The 16,361-nt window shown below is 41.4% G+C and overlaps 1 protein-coding gene across 10 annotated transcripts in view; it reads left to right on the top strand.

The window, feature by feature from the left end:
• Positions 1-16,361, top strand: part of mid2 (midline 2) — a 181,169-nt gene that overhangs the window by 142,973 nt on the left and 21,835 nt on the right. For all 10 annotated transcript variants that reach the window (XM_067385667.1, XM_067385657.1, XM_067385683.1 and 7 more), the window contains 4 exons: positions 2,882-2,989; positions 7,973-8,121; positions 9,754-9,881; positions 10,051-10,194. In XM_067385667.1, the coding sequence (XP_067241768.1) occupies positions 2,882-2,989; positions 7,973-8,121; positions 9,754-9,881; positions 10,051-10,194 (529 nt within the window). The remainder of the gene's footprint in view (positions 1-2,881; positions 2,990-7,972; positions 8,122-9,753; positions 9,882-10,050; positions 10,195-16,361) is intronic.

Here is a 16,361-nt window from a genome sequence, read left to right on the forward strand (position 1 = left end):
ATGTGGCAATATTAAGAGATAAAGGTCAGAAACTGATGAGCCTAGTCAATAATGAGTCTTGCCGCAGTCATTACATGCAGTGCACACTATCTGGGCTTAATCCGAAAATAACTTGCTCAGATATGTGCAGGCATTCTTGAGTCTTTTTCGGTTAAATGTGCACAGTTTTTCCACCCACAACCTGTGCTTGTAGAATTAAATACAGCAAAAATAGTTTTCTTAATCAGTAACTTATTTTGTCTTGTTTTACTATTGTCTTATTATTGCTTCTCAAGTCAATTTATCATGTATAAGAATCCTGAGATATTTTTACTGGATAACAAGACTAAAAGTAGTGATTTAATTTTTTTATTTTTTGTAGTATAGCACTTGCAAATGGATATGGATATTGCTAAAATAGCTCAAATATTCTGGATGTTTTTTTTTTTGTTTTTTTTTTATATATATATTTATATTATATATTTTTTTATCTAATTGTCTATACAGAAATACGGTGTGTGTGTGTGTGTGTGTGTGTGTGTGTGTGTGTGTGTGTGTGTGTGTGTGTGTGTGTGTGTGTGTGTGTGTGTGTGTGTGTGTTTGTGTGTGTGTGTGTGTGTGTGTCTGTGTGTGTGTAAATAATTGTATCTAATTTTATGTATTTTTATCTCTGTTTTTTGTCGTATTGAATTGACACTGTTAGAATGTTTAATCTTCATAATAAGAATAAGAACAATATTTGTGTTCTAAATTATTTGTCTTCTTTCTTACTTTTTTAATCCTCAATATTGTGTTTTACTTCCCATCTCACCATATTTCCCTTTCTTGATGTATAATTTTTCAAGCTTTCATATTACTTCATTATTACTTCTATATGTTTTCATCATTTCAAGCACTGCTCTTCCTTCAGGATATGCAAGTCTACTTTATTATATTGCCTACATTGCAAAATGTCACAAAGGCACTATGTTAATTTGCAAAATGGTCCCGATGGAGCAAGATAGGGTATTCAAAGCTTCATTTACATAGCATTTACTTTAATGCAATGTAGTTTTCAATGCTCTAGCTTGGTCTATCGGGACCTTTTTTATCTTAACAATTACAGTTTTCAACATGTTAGGTTTTTAAGCAAAATCCATGTTAAACTTCCTTAAAGACTCAGCATCCATCCAACACTCCACATGGCTCAGAGGGGTTAACAAATGGAGAGAAGCAATGCCTTTGTGTAAGAAAAATACTCATATTTAACATGTTATAAAGTAAAAGTAACTACCTTCCGCCAGTCCACTTTCCGTGTTCAACTTATGAAAAATGTTTTGTAAGTTGAATATGGAAGGTGTAGGATGTAGCGTATTTGTTTTGAACGGCGAGAGGCATTACACTTTTTTCCTAAGTTGAATACGGAACAGTGTTTATAAGGAATTGCAGACTAAATCACCAGGTTTTTTTGGTACAGGATCCCAATCCACAATGATGCAGAGTTTTTCCCGAGTGTCCAATAAACATTAATCCAGTCCAGGACTGTCTCAATGCGTAGACATAGCATCTGTGCTCAGCACTACACTTTCATGGTGTCAGCATGAATCTGCCAAAGTGCAAGGCGAGTCAGGCTGTTAGGATGCGGGCGCCACAGTAAAGTGGGGTCACACATCACATCCCTACCAACCTCAGAAGACTCCTTTATATTCCCTAGAAAAGCTATGGGGGTGTATTTAATCCCCAGTGGAAGGACGATGTGCTAAGAGGTCTGATAAGGAACACATCAACAGCAGGAGACATCCATCACTGCACTCGTCCACTGATGCAGAGCGCTCTGAGATGGTGGCGGATAGGGAGAAAAGGTTGCTGTCCTCTGGCTTAGTTTTGAATCTATTATCTGGCATAGCTGAGCAGTAGAATTGCTCCAGGCGTTATGGGATCGGCAAATGCGAATCATTAAAAAGATAATAAATGCTCAACTTTTTCATTGTTGACTGATTGGGTTAACAAAAGTGTTAAATTGGCATTTTGAAATTGACTGCATTGAAATCAATCATAGACCACATTTAAGGATTAGTTCACTTTCAAATGAAAATTACTCACCCTCAAGCCATCCTAGGTGTATATGACTTTCTTCTTTCTGATGAACACAGTTGGAGTTATATTAATAGTCACCCTGATGTTTCTAAGCTTTATAATGGCAGTGAACGGAAACCACCTGTTTGAAACTCAAAAAAGTGCATCCATCCATCATAAATGTACTCTGTAATTGAGTTTCAAACAGGTGGTTTCCGTTCACTGCCATTATAAAGCTTAGAAGCATCAGGGTGACTATTAATATAACTCCGATTGTATTCGTCTGAGATACACCTAGGATGGCTTGAGGGTGAGTAAATCATGGGGTCATTTTCTAATCCTTTAAAGACATCTGCACTCACTCTTAATTTTATAGACACCTCTTAAAACCATTAATCTCTGGGGTTTGTCTGGTATTGAACGGGTTTCTTCCGTGCTAGTAGATTTTAGAAGTTGCTTTGCTAAAATCCAATTAAATGTTGGGTTTGTGCTCTCCTTGGCTTCTCTGCTTTTTTAATGGGATCGAAGCCTTGACAGTTATAAAGAATGGTGTGAATTAATTGTTTGTGCATGGATCGGGTAGTAGAGTGAAAAAGCAGGATCTTAAGAGAGGAGTACAGGAATCTTTGATGGAATATCACTACCTTGTTTAATTACAGGGGTGATCTGAGGAAGGAATTGAAGTACAGTCTGGAATGTCTCCTTTCGGTAATGACATGGTCCGCATCACTCCAGACAGGACGTTTTGCATACACTGAAGCAGAGAGTTTGGGGAAACTTAGTTATCCCACTGGACTGATTAAGTGCCATTGTACTTCTTTATGAAACTCTTTGCTCTTATCTGCAGGTGAACACAGCCATGCATGAAGCCAAGCTGGTGGAGGAGTGTGATGAATTGGTGGAGATAATTCGCCAGAGGAAACAGGTCATTGCTGTCAAGATCAAAGAATCCAAGGTACCGTTTCTCTCTATTTGCACCACCGAGACAGATTAGGGTGGCCAGAATTGTAATTTTAAGTCAGACTTGTATCTCACACTTGGGTCATATTTAGGAAGGTTTTCAATTTATAAATATCAAGGTGGAAGTTAACTTTTTAGCTTCTTTCAGTTTCACCTAAAAATGGAAATTTCATAATTGAATCACCTGCATGTCATAAAAGAAGATATTTTGAAAAATGTTTCAGTGTTTTTTGTCCACATAATGAATGTCAGTGTTGTTTTGTACCCTTTGACTTTCATTATATGGACAAAAACAGTAAAGTAAATAATAATGGCAGACTTGATTTTTTTTGGTGAATGTTTCCTTTAAGACATACACATGGCAGAGAAACAGATTTTCAGAGCTCAAGCCTTCACTCACTTTGAGAAGCCTACTTGAATTTGATTCTCGACAATATGTCACATGGCGCACAAAAACAGAGCTGGCATTTCTAATACATCTTTCAGAGCGTGTCACTCCCCCTGTTATAGAAAGAGAGAGACTGCCAGGCTCTGTTGGACCCTACGCTGTTCAGAGAGATGGGTGATGTGTCGCCTGATGACAAGATGGAGAAAATCCTGGGAAAATCACAGCATACTTTCCCTGTGTGAATTAAAAGCTCCCCCTTTTGATCTCTTCTGAGCGTATGTTGAGGTTAAGCTGGTGCAGATGAGTAATAATGTGGTAGGGCTGTAGAGATCTTGTCAGAGGCCAAAGTTAGGTGGCCATTGAGTGAGATTGCAGTGAAGTGTAAAGATACTTCTTGAACAGGATTGTTGAAGTTATGACAGGAAGCTTGGCTGGTTGAAGCGGACTCTGGCCATGTGGCTTCACTTAAGAAGCTTCCCCTGTGTAACAGAAACCGGGCCTCGATAATCTTCACCAGTGAAAACATAAACAGCAGGCCAGCACACTGGACAGCACTGTTCTCCTCTGGGACACTAAAGAATAGATACTCATAGATAGCTAAACTAAAGGGGTTTTTTTTACTTTACAAAGGCCTAAATTAAAATAAATGTAAACAATGAAATGTTAATTTGCATTAATTATGAAGTAAAGGGGGGTTTCTAGTTTCGCATTGCACTTATAGCCTAAACTAACGAGGTGTTCAGACGTGTTGCTATTTTGAAGCAACTGAAAAACTTGTTTTTTTTGTTATTTAAAAGGGAGTGTTAGTAATATAGGCAGGTGGACAACATGCGTACACTCTGCTTGTTACACACACAAGGATGCGCAGCAGCACACAGACATTTTTTAAATATTAAAAATAATATTTTACGCTTGCAAATTCCACCTTGTAAATAGTGAATCTGCCATGGTGCAAGAACAACTGGCTTGGGAGGGAATAAGGAATGATACTCTGATTGGTTTATTGCACGTTGCACCCATGGCTCATTAAGAGATTAGGTACAACCCTTTTGGACCATGCGCCTTGCGCGCCAACCATCATTAAACTAGCAAAAGTGGATTTGGACATGCCCCAAGTGTGCCATGAGCTTAGATCGTTAAAATAGGGCCCTGAGTATGTAATAGGGATTTTATTGTGGATAAGGGGTGTTTTTAACCAAAATGCAAGCTCTTAAGGATATGAACAAGGCAATAACAATAAAATAAACCCAAGTTTAATATATGTTTAAATTTAGTTATTTTAAATTATTTTATTTTATTTTAATTAATATTAATACTTTTATTCACCTAGGACACATTAAATTGATTAAAGATGTTAAGATGTTGGACTAGATTTTCACAAAAATATTAGGTTTCCAACATTTATAATAATATGAAATGTATATATGTACTGTAAATGTATTTATGTATGTATATACACTGCTCAAAAAAATTAAAGGAACACTTTGAAAACACATCAGATCTCAGTGGGGAAAAATATCATGCATATCATCTTTACTGATCTGGACTGCGTAGTGTGTTAGGAACAAAAGGATGCCACATTGTTTGAAGGAAATGAAAATGATCAACCTACAGAGGACTGAATTCAAAGACACCCTGAAAATCAAAGTGAAAAAAAGGCTAGTCCATTGTGCTGAAATTTCTTTGGACTTGATGCTATTCTCAGATTAAAAAGTGTTCCTTTAATTTATATATATATATATATATATATATATATATATATAATATATATATATATATATATATATATATATATATATATATATATATATATATATATATATATATATATAATATATATATATTATATATATAATGTGCATATTATTTTACTTCACACTACAGTAGAAACATTACAATACATTTGTCCTGATTTCTTCGCTTGAGCTTTTATTTTGGCGGAAAACTGCAGTTGAGCTTTTATTTACAAACTCGTCTCATTCCAAATCCTTGCAATCATCTACCCACAAAAATGTTGGAAATATTGCGCATGTGAAAATAATGCGTAACTCACAGCACATGCAGAAATGGAGTTCAAATCATTCAGTTCCGCAGAACTGAAGAGTCAGATTTTGTGCTCCAGTTCATCTGTGTGCATTGCGTGTAGTGTTTTGTGTTTGACAGTGAGCAGGCAGCGCACAGGCACTTTAACTTGACAGCCTGTACTCACACTCTTATCAAGAGGGGATTTGAGCCGCGATACAGGCCTGTGGTTCTCTGTTTTTAGGTAATGTGATGTGAGAGTCCCGGACAAATGTAGTAATCTCTATCAGAAGTGTCTACGCAAGGCCTTTAGTGATGTACTCTCGCGCGCCAGCCCCGAGTTGACATGCACAGCCTGCAACATGAGATTATGTCTGGCCTTTTGCAAACATCAGTAATGCAGCTCCGGCACAAAGTGCCTCTATCTCTAGTATTAAGGAGGATTTTGGAATCATAAACCCAGATGCAAAGTGTCTGTAAGATTTGATCTGAGGCTTTGGCTGTTCAGCCTGGTTTGTTTTTGAATGATTTTCTATTTATTTTTCTGATGCAGCCCAATTTCTTTAATGCCGTCCAGAAATTCCAAAAGTTTTTGGCTGTGAACCATCTGATCAAAGCAAATCATTTGGAGCTGTCTTTAAGAAATGGGGTCAGATTCGGATTTGATCTAATGCAATCCACTGCGGTGCAGAGCATCGTTATTTTCTCTCCTTGTTTCTTGATTTATCTGAATGCTTCCGATGATTCCTTCCTGTCAAACATCCCATTGCTCTATTGAATCACACTGTGGCATAGGCTAGATCCTGCTTAACCGATTTAACTGGTTTATTGAGGAAGCATAGCTAATGTCTCTCATTCCCTTGCAAAAGAAAATAAAATGTATACGCACATGAAACACGCGGTTATGTGAAGTAAAGCTAATTCGTACTGAATCTATGGTCAGGTAGTGTGGGCGGTATGAGCAAAATCTTATTTCATGCTATGAGTATTTTATATTATGGCAAATATATATATAAGATTTTTTTCTGTTAATTCAACTCAATATGTTTCATATTTAAAGGATTAGTTCATCCAAAAATGAAATTTCTGTCATTAAGTACTCACCCTCTTGTCGTTCCACATCCGTAAGACCTTCGTTCATCTTCAGAACATAAATTAAGATATTTTTGATGAAATCAGAGGGTGTCTTATCCACACATAGGCAGCAATGTCATTGCCCCTTTTGACGTCCAGAAAGGTAGTAAAAACATGGTTAAAATAGTCAACGTGACTATAGTGCTTCAACCTTAATGTTATGAAGCGAAGAGAATACTTTTTGTGCACAAAAATATATTATGACTTTATTCAACAATTTGAACCATTGTCATATAATATATATATATAACTCAGTGCAGGCTTTCTTGTTTACGTTCGAATAATAAAAATGTTTTCCTAAGCACCAAGCCAGCACTGATTTCAAATTCAAGACACTTTTTTTTTTCCAAAAACATAAAAAATAAATCTTACCAACCCAAACGTTTTAATGGTAGTATAACTTTATGATACAGTAAATCTGGATCAGTGAAAACAAAGCACTTCAAAACATTTCAACTCAATTTTTATTTATAAAGCACTTTCAAAGCCATTAAAATGGACAAAAATGCTGTCCATAAATAGTAGTAAAATAACTATAAAATTGATAAAAACATAAAATAACAACCAAACATAACACCAAGAAAATAAAGCCATCAGTCACTCACACTTCTCCGACTTAATCAAACTCCGAAAGCTTGATAAAATAAGTAGGTCTTCAATTCCTTTTTAAAAATGGCCATAAGCGATTTATCAAACATAAAAGTAAAACAAACAAACAAAGTACAGACGTCCTAAACGCAGAGCGACGGCAAGCCAACACACTATCTGGCGCCATCTTTGAATTAAAATGGAAAACTCAGTCAACACAGTGAATTTAATATTAGTAAATTCCAATTGGATACGCTTTTAAAGTCCTTGTAAGTAGCTGAAATAAGCTCTTGTGACCACACATCAGTTAAATTCTATATTCATGCAGAAAGATGAGTTTTATACAAGATGTACAGGGGAAATCTGAAAAGCTATCCAGCCAGACACTAGACATTTTAAACATTTAAAGCTATTTCAACATTAAATGAGATTCTTTGCACAGCTGTCTGAATTTGGCCATGCTCTTTTCTTGATAACATCTCTGAGACTTTGTGTAATTGATTTGGCTCACAATTTTTTTACAGACATCCAATACAGCATGAAATATGCATTCGATTTTCCTTTTAGTCTTTAACAGTGCTAATTCAGCATTTATACGAGTTTGTTAATAGTAAGAATAAAAGAATTAGAATCCTTCACTTTATTGTTTCTCTGCTGTAATTAGACAAAAAGCAAACAAAGCAAAGGAATCATTTAGCTGTGATGATGAGCCAAGGGGCAGTAATGAGTTTTTGAACACAAACATTTGTAATATCAATAGCTTAGCAAGTTTCGACAGCAGCTCCATACATTTATCTCTCATATAACAATGTGAATAGATTCTAATGTGCGTGTGTGTGGGTGTAGGTGATGAAGCTGAGGAAGTTGGCTCAGCAGATTGCGAACTGCAGACAGTGTCTGGAGCGCTCGAGTGCCCTCATCACACAGGCTGAGCACAGCCTGAAGGAGAACGACCACGCCCGCTTCCTCCAGACGGCCAGGAATGTGGCTGAGAGGTGAGACCGCACACGTAACACTGTCACAGTCTCTGCCAGCACTTCTTACCCCTGCCAGCGTGAAGGCAACTTTCAGCTACTCTGCACATTTCCTGGTGCCGCCCCCTCCTTTCCGTTCTGTTGCTTGTGGCTTATATTCAAAATAATTCAAAGTATGCCTTCAGGACTCAATATTTAACAGTATTTGGGCAGCTTCAGGTGTGGAGAAAGACTTTGTGATGTCATGCGTTTGACAAAACAGGGTCTGTGCGTCCCGACGGCACTATTGGTGACACATGATGACCAAGCTGTGATTTCTCTGGTGCTGTCTGAATGCCATTTATAAAACTTTTGCTATTATAAGCTTGATCATCACCTCTCCAAATGGAAAAAATAACTACTTACTGCTCTTACAGTTTTTGTTGTTCTGTATTTGTAACTGTTTACTTAAAAACTTGTACCTAAAAATAATAATTGAATAATCATATTATATATAACATGTACAAATATTTTTTTTTATATTTTTATAAGTATAATATCGAATAATATGGAAATTATTGAAGGCTACATGCCATTACTTTAAAATATTATTGAATATAATATTTCATTATATACTGTACCGGTCAAAAGTTTGGAAACATTACTATTTTTAATGTTTTTGAAAGAAGTCTCTTCTGCTCATCAAGGCTGCATTTATTTGATCCAAAATACAGAAACAACAGTAATATTGTGAATTATTATTACAATTTAAAATGATGGTTTTCTACTTTAATGTATTTTAAAATATAATTTATTTCTGTGATGCAAAGCTGAATTTACATTAACCATTTCTCTAGTCTTAAGTGTCACATGATCCTAAAGAAATCATTCTAATATGCTGGTTTATTATCAATGTTGGAAACAGTTTTGCTGCTTAATATTTTTTTTATATAACCTGTGATACTTTTTTCAGGATTCTTTTATGAATAAAAAGTTTTGTAACAATATACACTACCGTTCAAAAGTTTGGAGTCATTATTTATTTTTATTTTTTTAAAGAAATTAATACTTTTATTCAGCAAGGATGTGTTAACATGATAAAAAGTGATAGTAAATATTTAAACTATTAGAAAAGATTTCTATTTTGAATAAATGCTGTTATTTTAACTTTTTATTCATCAAAGAATCCTGAAAAAAAGTATCACAGGTTCCAAAAAGAAATATTAAGCAGCACATTTATAACAGCATTTATAACAAATCAGCATATTAGAATGATTTCTTTAGGATCATGTGACACTTAAGACTGGAGTAATGGCTGATGAAAATTCAGCTTTGCATCACAGAAATAAATTACATTTTAAAGTATATTAAAATAAAAAAACATTATTTTAAATGGTAATAATATTTCACAGTATTACTGTTTTTATGTGTTTTTGAGCAAATAAACGCAGGCTTGATGAGCAGAAGAGACTTGTGAAATTCTGGTATAATGGCATTCCTACTGACTGCACTGTCTTCAGTATTATTTTAAATTGCCACACACATTTCCCTGCTTTTGAGTGCTGCCAGATGCTGTTTATAATTTCTATCACATCCAGCCTTATAGCCTGTAAATAGACTGTTGTAAATAGAAACATTTATAAATTAATTTCCAGTTCCTCTCTTTCCACGCAGAGTTGCCATGGCCACCGCCTCCTCCCAGGTCCTCATCCCGGATGTCAATCTGAACGAGGCCTTTGACAATTTTGCCCTTGATTTCTCCAGAGAAAAGAAAATCCTGGAAGGACTGGATTACTTGACAGGTAAAATCAGTGAGAAATCTGAAACCACCTTCCACGAGTGTTTTCTGTCTATGGAATGCAAAGTTAATGAATACATGGTGTATCTAGGATATGTCAAGAATTACATCAGCCATCCTTTTCACAGATCCTAATCAATACACCCTGTCTTGACGATTGCCTTCTTTTCCAGCACCCAACCCTCCCTCTATACGTGAAGAGCTCTGCACGGCCTCTCATGACACCATTACAGTGCACTGGACTTCTGAAGATGAATTCAGCGTCACCTCCTATGAGCTTCAGTACACCATCTACACTGGCCAGACCAACTTCATCAGTGAGTCTAAATTCATGCCTTATTAACTGGTTTTGCTGCTGTACACAACCCTTACATTAAAGCATCTAGTGACATCAAAGTTACTTTGCATAGGCTGAACAGGAACATTTTATTATCAATCTCCAGATATACCCCTATATCTTTCAATGCACTTTTAAATAAAAGTACTAAGTCTTGCTTTTACGTAAAAGAGTTGCTTAATTGCTTGAGCTTGGACAATGAAGAGACAGCATTTTCCTCTCTCACTCGCAAACCTGCTCCTCAGTTTCCCTTCTGCCCGCTTCAGTAACAAACACAGTATATTCATTTCAACCGCAGGCTCCTTAGAGGATACAAACAAACAGACGCAGAAATTGAGAGGAATGCTTTCTTCCCAGACCTTTTTACAGCATTGCATCTTTGAATGCGGATGCCTAAATGCTGCATTTCTTAGATGCGCATGCTTCACTCCCATGAGAAGAAATGTGAGCCTTAGCTGATGCATTTTCTCAGCCGTTGGCCAAGTCAAAGAAAGTGGCTTCAAAACATACTCCGGCCCCCAGAGAAGATCTATCAGCTGTAGATGGATTTCCTTCTGTGAGGAGGTTCAGTCACATGTAGTTTCAAGCCATTTTTAATAGAATAATGTTTGTATATTGTTTATTATTATTATTATTATTGTTTATCATATGTGAAGGCCAGTAAAATTGATGGCTTGTTTTATGTTCCCTTTAGCAAAAGTGTATTATATTTTGCAATCCATCATTAAAAGCATAATATTCAAAGGCTCAGGCTGGATAACATGCAGGGGCTTTTTTATAACAATAATTTATTGTGATCCGGCAGTATGTATGCCAGTAGCATTCCTTTGACATACAAAATAACAGTCATGTGCTATGTAAAAATCTATACATTTGCCCTGCAGTGCACTCAAGTCCAATATGTGTAATTGCACAGCTGCCAGGACTGGAAAGCTAACCTTTCGTAATCAATTAAACGTGGCCAGAATTCATATGAATCAGCCAAAACTCAAGCTAATAGAATAGATTAGCTCTAAAATAGACTTAAAGGGATAGTTCACCTTAGTTAACATCACTTACTCACCCTCAAGTGGTTCCAAATCTGTATGAGTTTCTTTTTTTCTGTTGAACACAAAAGAAGATATTTTAAAGAATGAGGGTAACCGAACAGTTGATGGCACCCATTGACTTCCATAGTAGGAAAGAAAATATATCAAATCAGTATATTAGAATGATTTCTGAAGGATCATGTGACACTGAAAACTGGAGTAATCGTGCTGAAAATCCAGCTTTACCATCACAGGAACAAAATTATCTGGGTTCAAGTGCTTCAAGCCCTATAAGCACATGGTTAAAAATATATTATGTTTTAATTAGCAAGCCTGTAACCATCTCGATCATAGATGAAAAACACCATTTACAGCAAAGATAGGCAATTTACCATAGGAATTATAAAGTTTTTAAAGCTTTTTAACAGTTGAGGTTGAATAAGGAGTTCTACCACATGATACGAATGTCGTGGACGTGTGCAAAAAAAACGCTCGATGCACAATCCTTTACACATGTGAAAACAGGCCTCTAGGGCTGTGAGTCAATCAGTCCCAGCAAGTTTCGTTCCAATCGGCCTCCGTTAACCTTGTCTGATAGCTGCTCAGATTTCATTGGCTGATGGCTGAGATGTTTTTTGAGATACATCAATGTGCTTATAGACAATCATGGTACCTCAGACAAAGACACTGCATGCCAATTTTCAAGTCAATCGGACTAACAGTGAAATAGTTATAGCCATTTTCAGGTTTTTTTCCTGTTATAGCAGCACCTAGTGGCCAGTTGCGGCATCCTTTTTCACTTAACCACAGAATGAGCTCTTACATAGGTGTGCCAAGATTTGTGAAAATATGTCATTCCGTTCACGGGTCATAGCCATTTTAGTAAATGTGGCTCCACCTGTTATGATATAGACACGGAGGCAGAGATAAAAGCAATCCAGGTGAGTTTATTGGAACAATATGTGGAACACAGAGTGGTAATGGCTGTTATCAGGTTCTTGAGAGATGAATATAAAGTAATACTGTCCTTGTGTGGTTTGTGGATCCAGGAGTTGAGCTGAGATGGAGGGAGACGTTGGAGACACTCACACACACAGATGGGTAAGCACACGAAGGGACCAGGAGACGAAGGAGATGAAGGAGATCGCTGGAGCAGGTAAGTATGTTGAAGGGGAGTCCTTAAGGTAAGCATATACATGGCGTAGTGCAAACGAGACCGGACAGTGAGTGTGTGTGAGAGTGGTGGCTTTGTAGTGCTGGTGATTGCAGAGTGAATGAGGTGCAGGTGGCGGTGATTAATAAGCTGGTGATTGAGTGCGTGGGTACTGTGGTGAGGTGGAGCCTGGCGTGTCTGTGACAGTACCCCCTCCCACGGCCCGCTCCTGAGGGCCGCGGACCCCGACGTCGTGGTGGTCTTCCCCTGGGTCGTGGGGCAGGTCTGTCTGGATGGTTGGTATGGAAGTTCTGTAACAGAAGAGGATCAAGGATATCGTTCCTGGGAATCCATGAGCGTTCCTCGGGACCATAGTCCTCCCAGTCCACGAGGTATTCGAGTTTACCACCACGGCGCCGGGAATCCAAGATCTCGTGGACCACGTAGGCTGTGCCGTCCTCTAGGAGAAGTGGAAGGGGGGCTCGGCGGCTGCCACGTCAGGCTCTGTGGAGGGAACAACAGAAGGGTGGTGAGGTTTAAGTAGAGACACGTGAAATGTAGGATGGATTCTACTATACTGTGCCGGGAGTTGGAGACGATAGGTGACGGGGTTGATCTGCCGAAGGATGGTGAACGGGCCAATGAAGCGGGGACTCAGCTTTTTGCAGGGCAGACGCATCCTGATGTCCCGGGTGGACAGCCAGACCTTCTGCCCCGGCTGGTAGACAGGAGCCTCGGAGCGTCGAAGGTCGGCTGCCATCTTGCGTCTGCGCAGGGCCCTCTGCAGCTGGTGGTGAGCTGAGTCCCACACCCTCTCGCTCTCCCGGAACCAGTAGTCGACTGCCGGAACGTTGGAGGGTTCCCCGTCCCAGGGGAACATCGGGGGTTGGTAGCCGAGTACGCACTGGAAGGGTGTTAGTCCCGTTGAGGCTTGGCGGAGAGAGTTTTGTGCGTACTCGGCCCAACCCAGGTACTGGTTCCAGGAGTTCTGGTGGCCGTGACAGAAGGTACGCAGGAAGCGGCCGATCTCCTGGATCTTCCGTTCCGTCTGCCCGTTCGACTGAGGATGGTATCCAGACGATAGGCTGACGGTCACACCCAGGAGGGAGAAGAAGGCTTTCCAGACGTGTGAGACAAACTGGGGTCCTCTGTCGGAGACGATGTCTTCAGGTAATCCATAATAGCGAAAAACATGATTAAACATTAGTTCTGCGGTGGCCATGGCGGTAGGTAGACCCTCCAGGGGTATCAGACGGCAGGACTTTGAGAAGCGGTCCACCACCACCAGGATGCATGTGTGACCGTCAGACTCGGGGAGATCGGTGACGAAGTCCACTCCCAGGTGTGACCAGGGTCTCTCAGGAACGGGCAGAGGAAAGAGCTTGCCGGTGGGAAGATGGCGTGGGCTCTTGGAGATGGCACACTCCCTGCAGCCCTGCACGTACCTCCTGACGTCGTTGGCCATGTTGGGCCACCAGAAGCGTTGTTTGAGCAACGAGAGGGTCTCCTTGACCCCCGGGTGACCAGTGGCAAGTGAAGAGTGAACGTTGTGCAGGAGTGGAGTGCGACGTGTCCGTGTGATGTACTGCAAGCCCGGTGGGCAACCCGGCGGAGTGCGTGTGGAGGCATTGGCGGAGGGAATGGTTTCTTCGGACCACTGGATGGGGCTCATGAAGATGGACTCCGGCAGAATAGTATCAGGTTTTTCGGGCTTTTCCTCAGGAGCATAGAGGCGAGATAAGGCGTCAGCCTTCGTATTCTTTGAACCAGGACGGTAGGAGATGGAGAAGTTGAATCTAGAGAAGAACATAGCCCAGCGAGCTTGGCGAGGATTGAGTCTCTTTGCGGCCTTCAGATATTCGAGATTCTTGTGATCAGTGAGGACTTGAAATGGGTGAGTAGCTCCCTCCAACCAATGCCTCCACTCCTCAAGGGCAAGCTTGACGGCCAGGAGTTCGCGGTCACCGATGTCGTAGTTGACCTCCGCCGGGTTGAGCTTGCGGGAGAAGAAGGCGCATGGATGGAGTCTACTTGGTGTCCCCTGCTGCTGTGAAAGGACCGCTCCCACTCCGGTGGTAGATGCGTCCACCTCTACTATGAACGGGAGGTCCGGGTTAGGGTGGACGAGGAGGGGAGCGGTGGTGAAGGCCTTCTTCAGGGTCTCAAAGGCGTCGGTGGCTAATGGAGACCAGGACAGAGACTTGGGCTGGTGACGGAGGAGGTTGGTGAGTGGACTGACGATTGTGCTGTAGTTTTTGATGAACCGGCGATAGAAATTGGAGAAACCTAGGAATCTTTGGAGTTCTTTGATGGTGGTAGGAGTGGGCCAGGACTGTATGGCGGAGACCTTCCCCTCGTCCATCCGGATGCCACTGTGATCAATCACGTACCCCAGGAACTGGACGGAGGGTTGGTGGAATGAGCATTTTTCAGCCTTGAGGAAGAGATGGAACTGCCGTAAGCGCTGGAGGACCTCCGCAACGTGGTGGCGATGTTCGGCCAAGCTCCGGGAGTAGATGAGGATGTCATCTATATAAACCAGAACGGACTTATGGAGAAACTCCCGGAGCACCTCGTGGATGAAATCCTGGAATACGGAGGGCGTTGACCAGGCCATACGGCATCACGAGGTACTCGTAGTGTCCAGTGGGCGTGACGAAGGCGGTCTTCCACTCGTCCCCCTCACGTATCCGGATGAGGTTATACGCGCTGCGGAGGTCCAACTTGGTGAACACAGTGGCACCGCGGAGATGTTCCAGGGCCGCTGGGACGAGGGGAAGTGGGTATCGGAACTTGATGGTGATCTTGTTGAGTGCACGGTAATCGATGCATGGCCTCAAGCCTCCGTCCTTCTTTGCCACGAAGAAGAAGCTTGAAGCAGCAGGGGAAGTAGACGGGCGGATGTAACCTTGTTCGAGTGCCTCCTTGATGTATTCCTCCATGGCCTTCTCCTCCGGTATGGACAGGGGGTATATGCGTCCCCTGGGCACTGGTTCACCCGGCAGCAGATCGATGGCGCAGTCCCATGGCCGGTGTGGAGGAAGCTTGGAGGCGCGTTGCGGGCAGAAGACGTCGCTGAAGGGGCGTAGTCAGGGGGAACATCCACGGAGCGCTTCTCAACAGGGCTCTCGATGGACGTGGCATTCACGAGAAGAGACTTGGAGAGTGGAGGTTTTGGAACAGGAAGCGCTGGGAAGCAGTCTGGGAAGCAGTGATCGCCCCACTTCAGGACTTCGCCCGTGCGCCAGGAGATGTTGGGGTTGTGTTGTTCCAGCCACGGGCGCCCTAGAACCACGTCAGCGGTGGATTCCTCCAGAACCAGCAAATGGATGTGTTCAGTGTGCAGGATACCGATGCTGAGTTGTAGTGGGCCCACGCAGTGACGGATGTGTCTGCGGCTTAGGGGTTTGCCCGTGATGGAGTGGATTTGATAGCTCGTCGGTGAAGGAGAGATCTTAAGGTTGAGTTGTCTACAGAGGGTGCCTGAGATGAAGTTTCCGGCTGACCCTGAATCAAGGAGCGCCACCACTGGAACAGAGATGTTAGCAGCAGTAAGAGTTACAGTTGTAGTGAGTGGTTTCATTTTCTGAATGGAGGGAAATATTGCACTCACCACGGGTCGAGGAGGACGGATTGGGCATGTGGAGAGATTATGCCCCATTGTTCCGCAATAGAGACAGAGATTCAGGGCCAGCCTTCTTTGTCTTTCGTTAGGGGTGAGACGAGAGTGATCAATTTGCATGGGTTCGTTGGCTGGTTCTGGGGAGCTGACGGGTTCGGACCGACGGAGGAGGTTAGTGGTGGATGACTGGCCCTGGTGTTCTTGAATGCACGACTGCATACGGGACCCCACGCGGATGGCGAGTTGGATGAAGCGTTCTAATCCCATGGAGTCCTCGTATGCAGCGAGATGCAGCCGCACGGAGGGTTCCAGCCCCTGACGGAACGTGGTGATGAGGGCTTGCT

Source organism: Chanodichthys erythropterus, chromosome 1 (assembly GCF_024489055.1).
Source record: "Chanodichthys erythropterus isolate Z2021 chromosome 1, ASM2448905v1, whole genome shotgun sequence".
Taxonomy (NCBI): Eukaryota; Metazoa; Chordata; class Actinopteri; order Cypriniformes; family Xenocyprididae; genus Chanodichthys; species Chanodichthys erythropterus.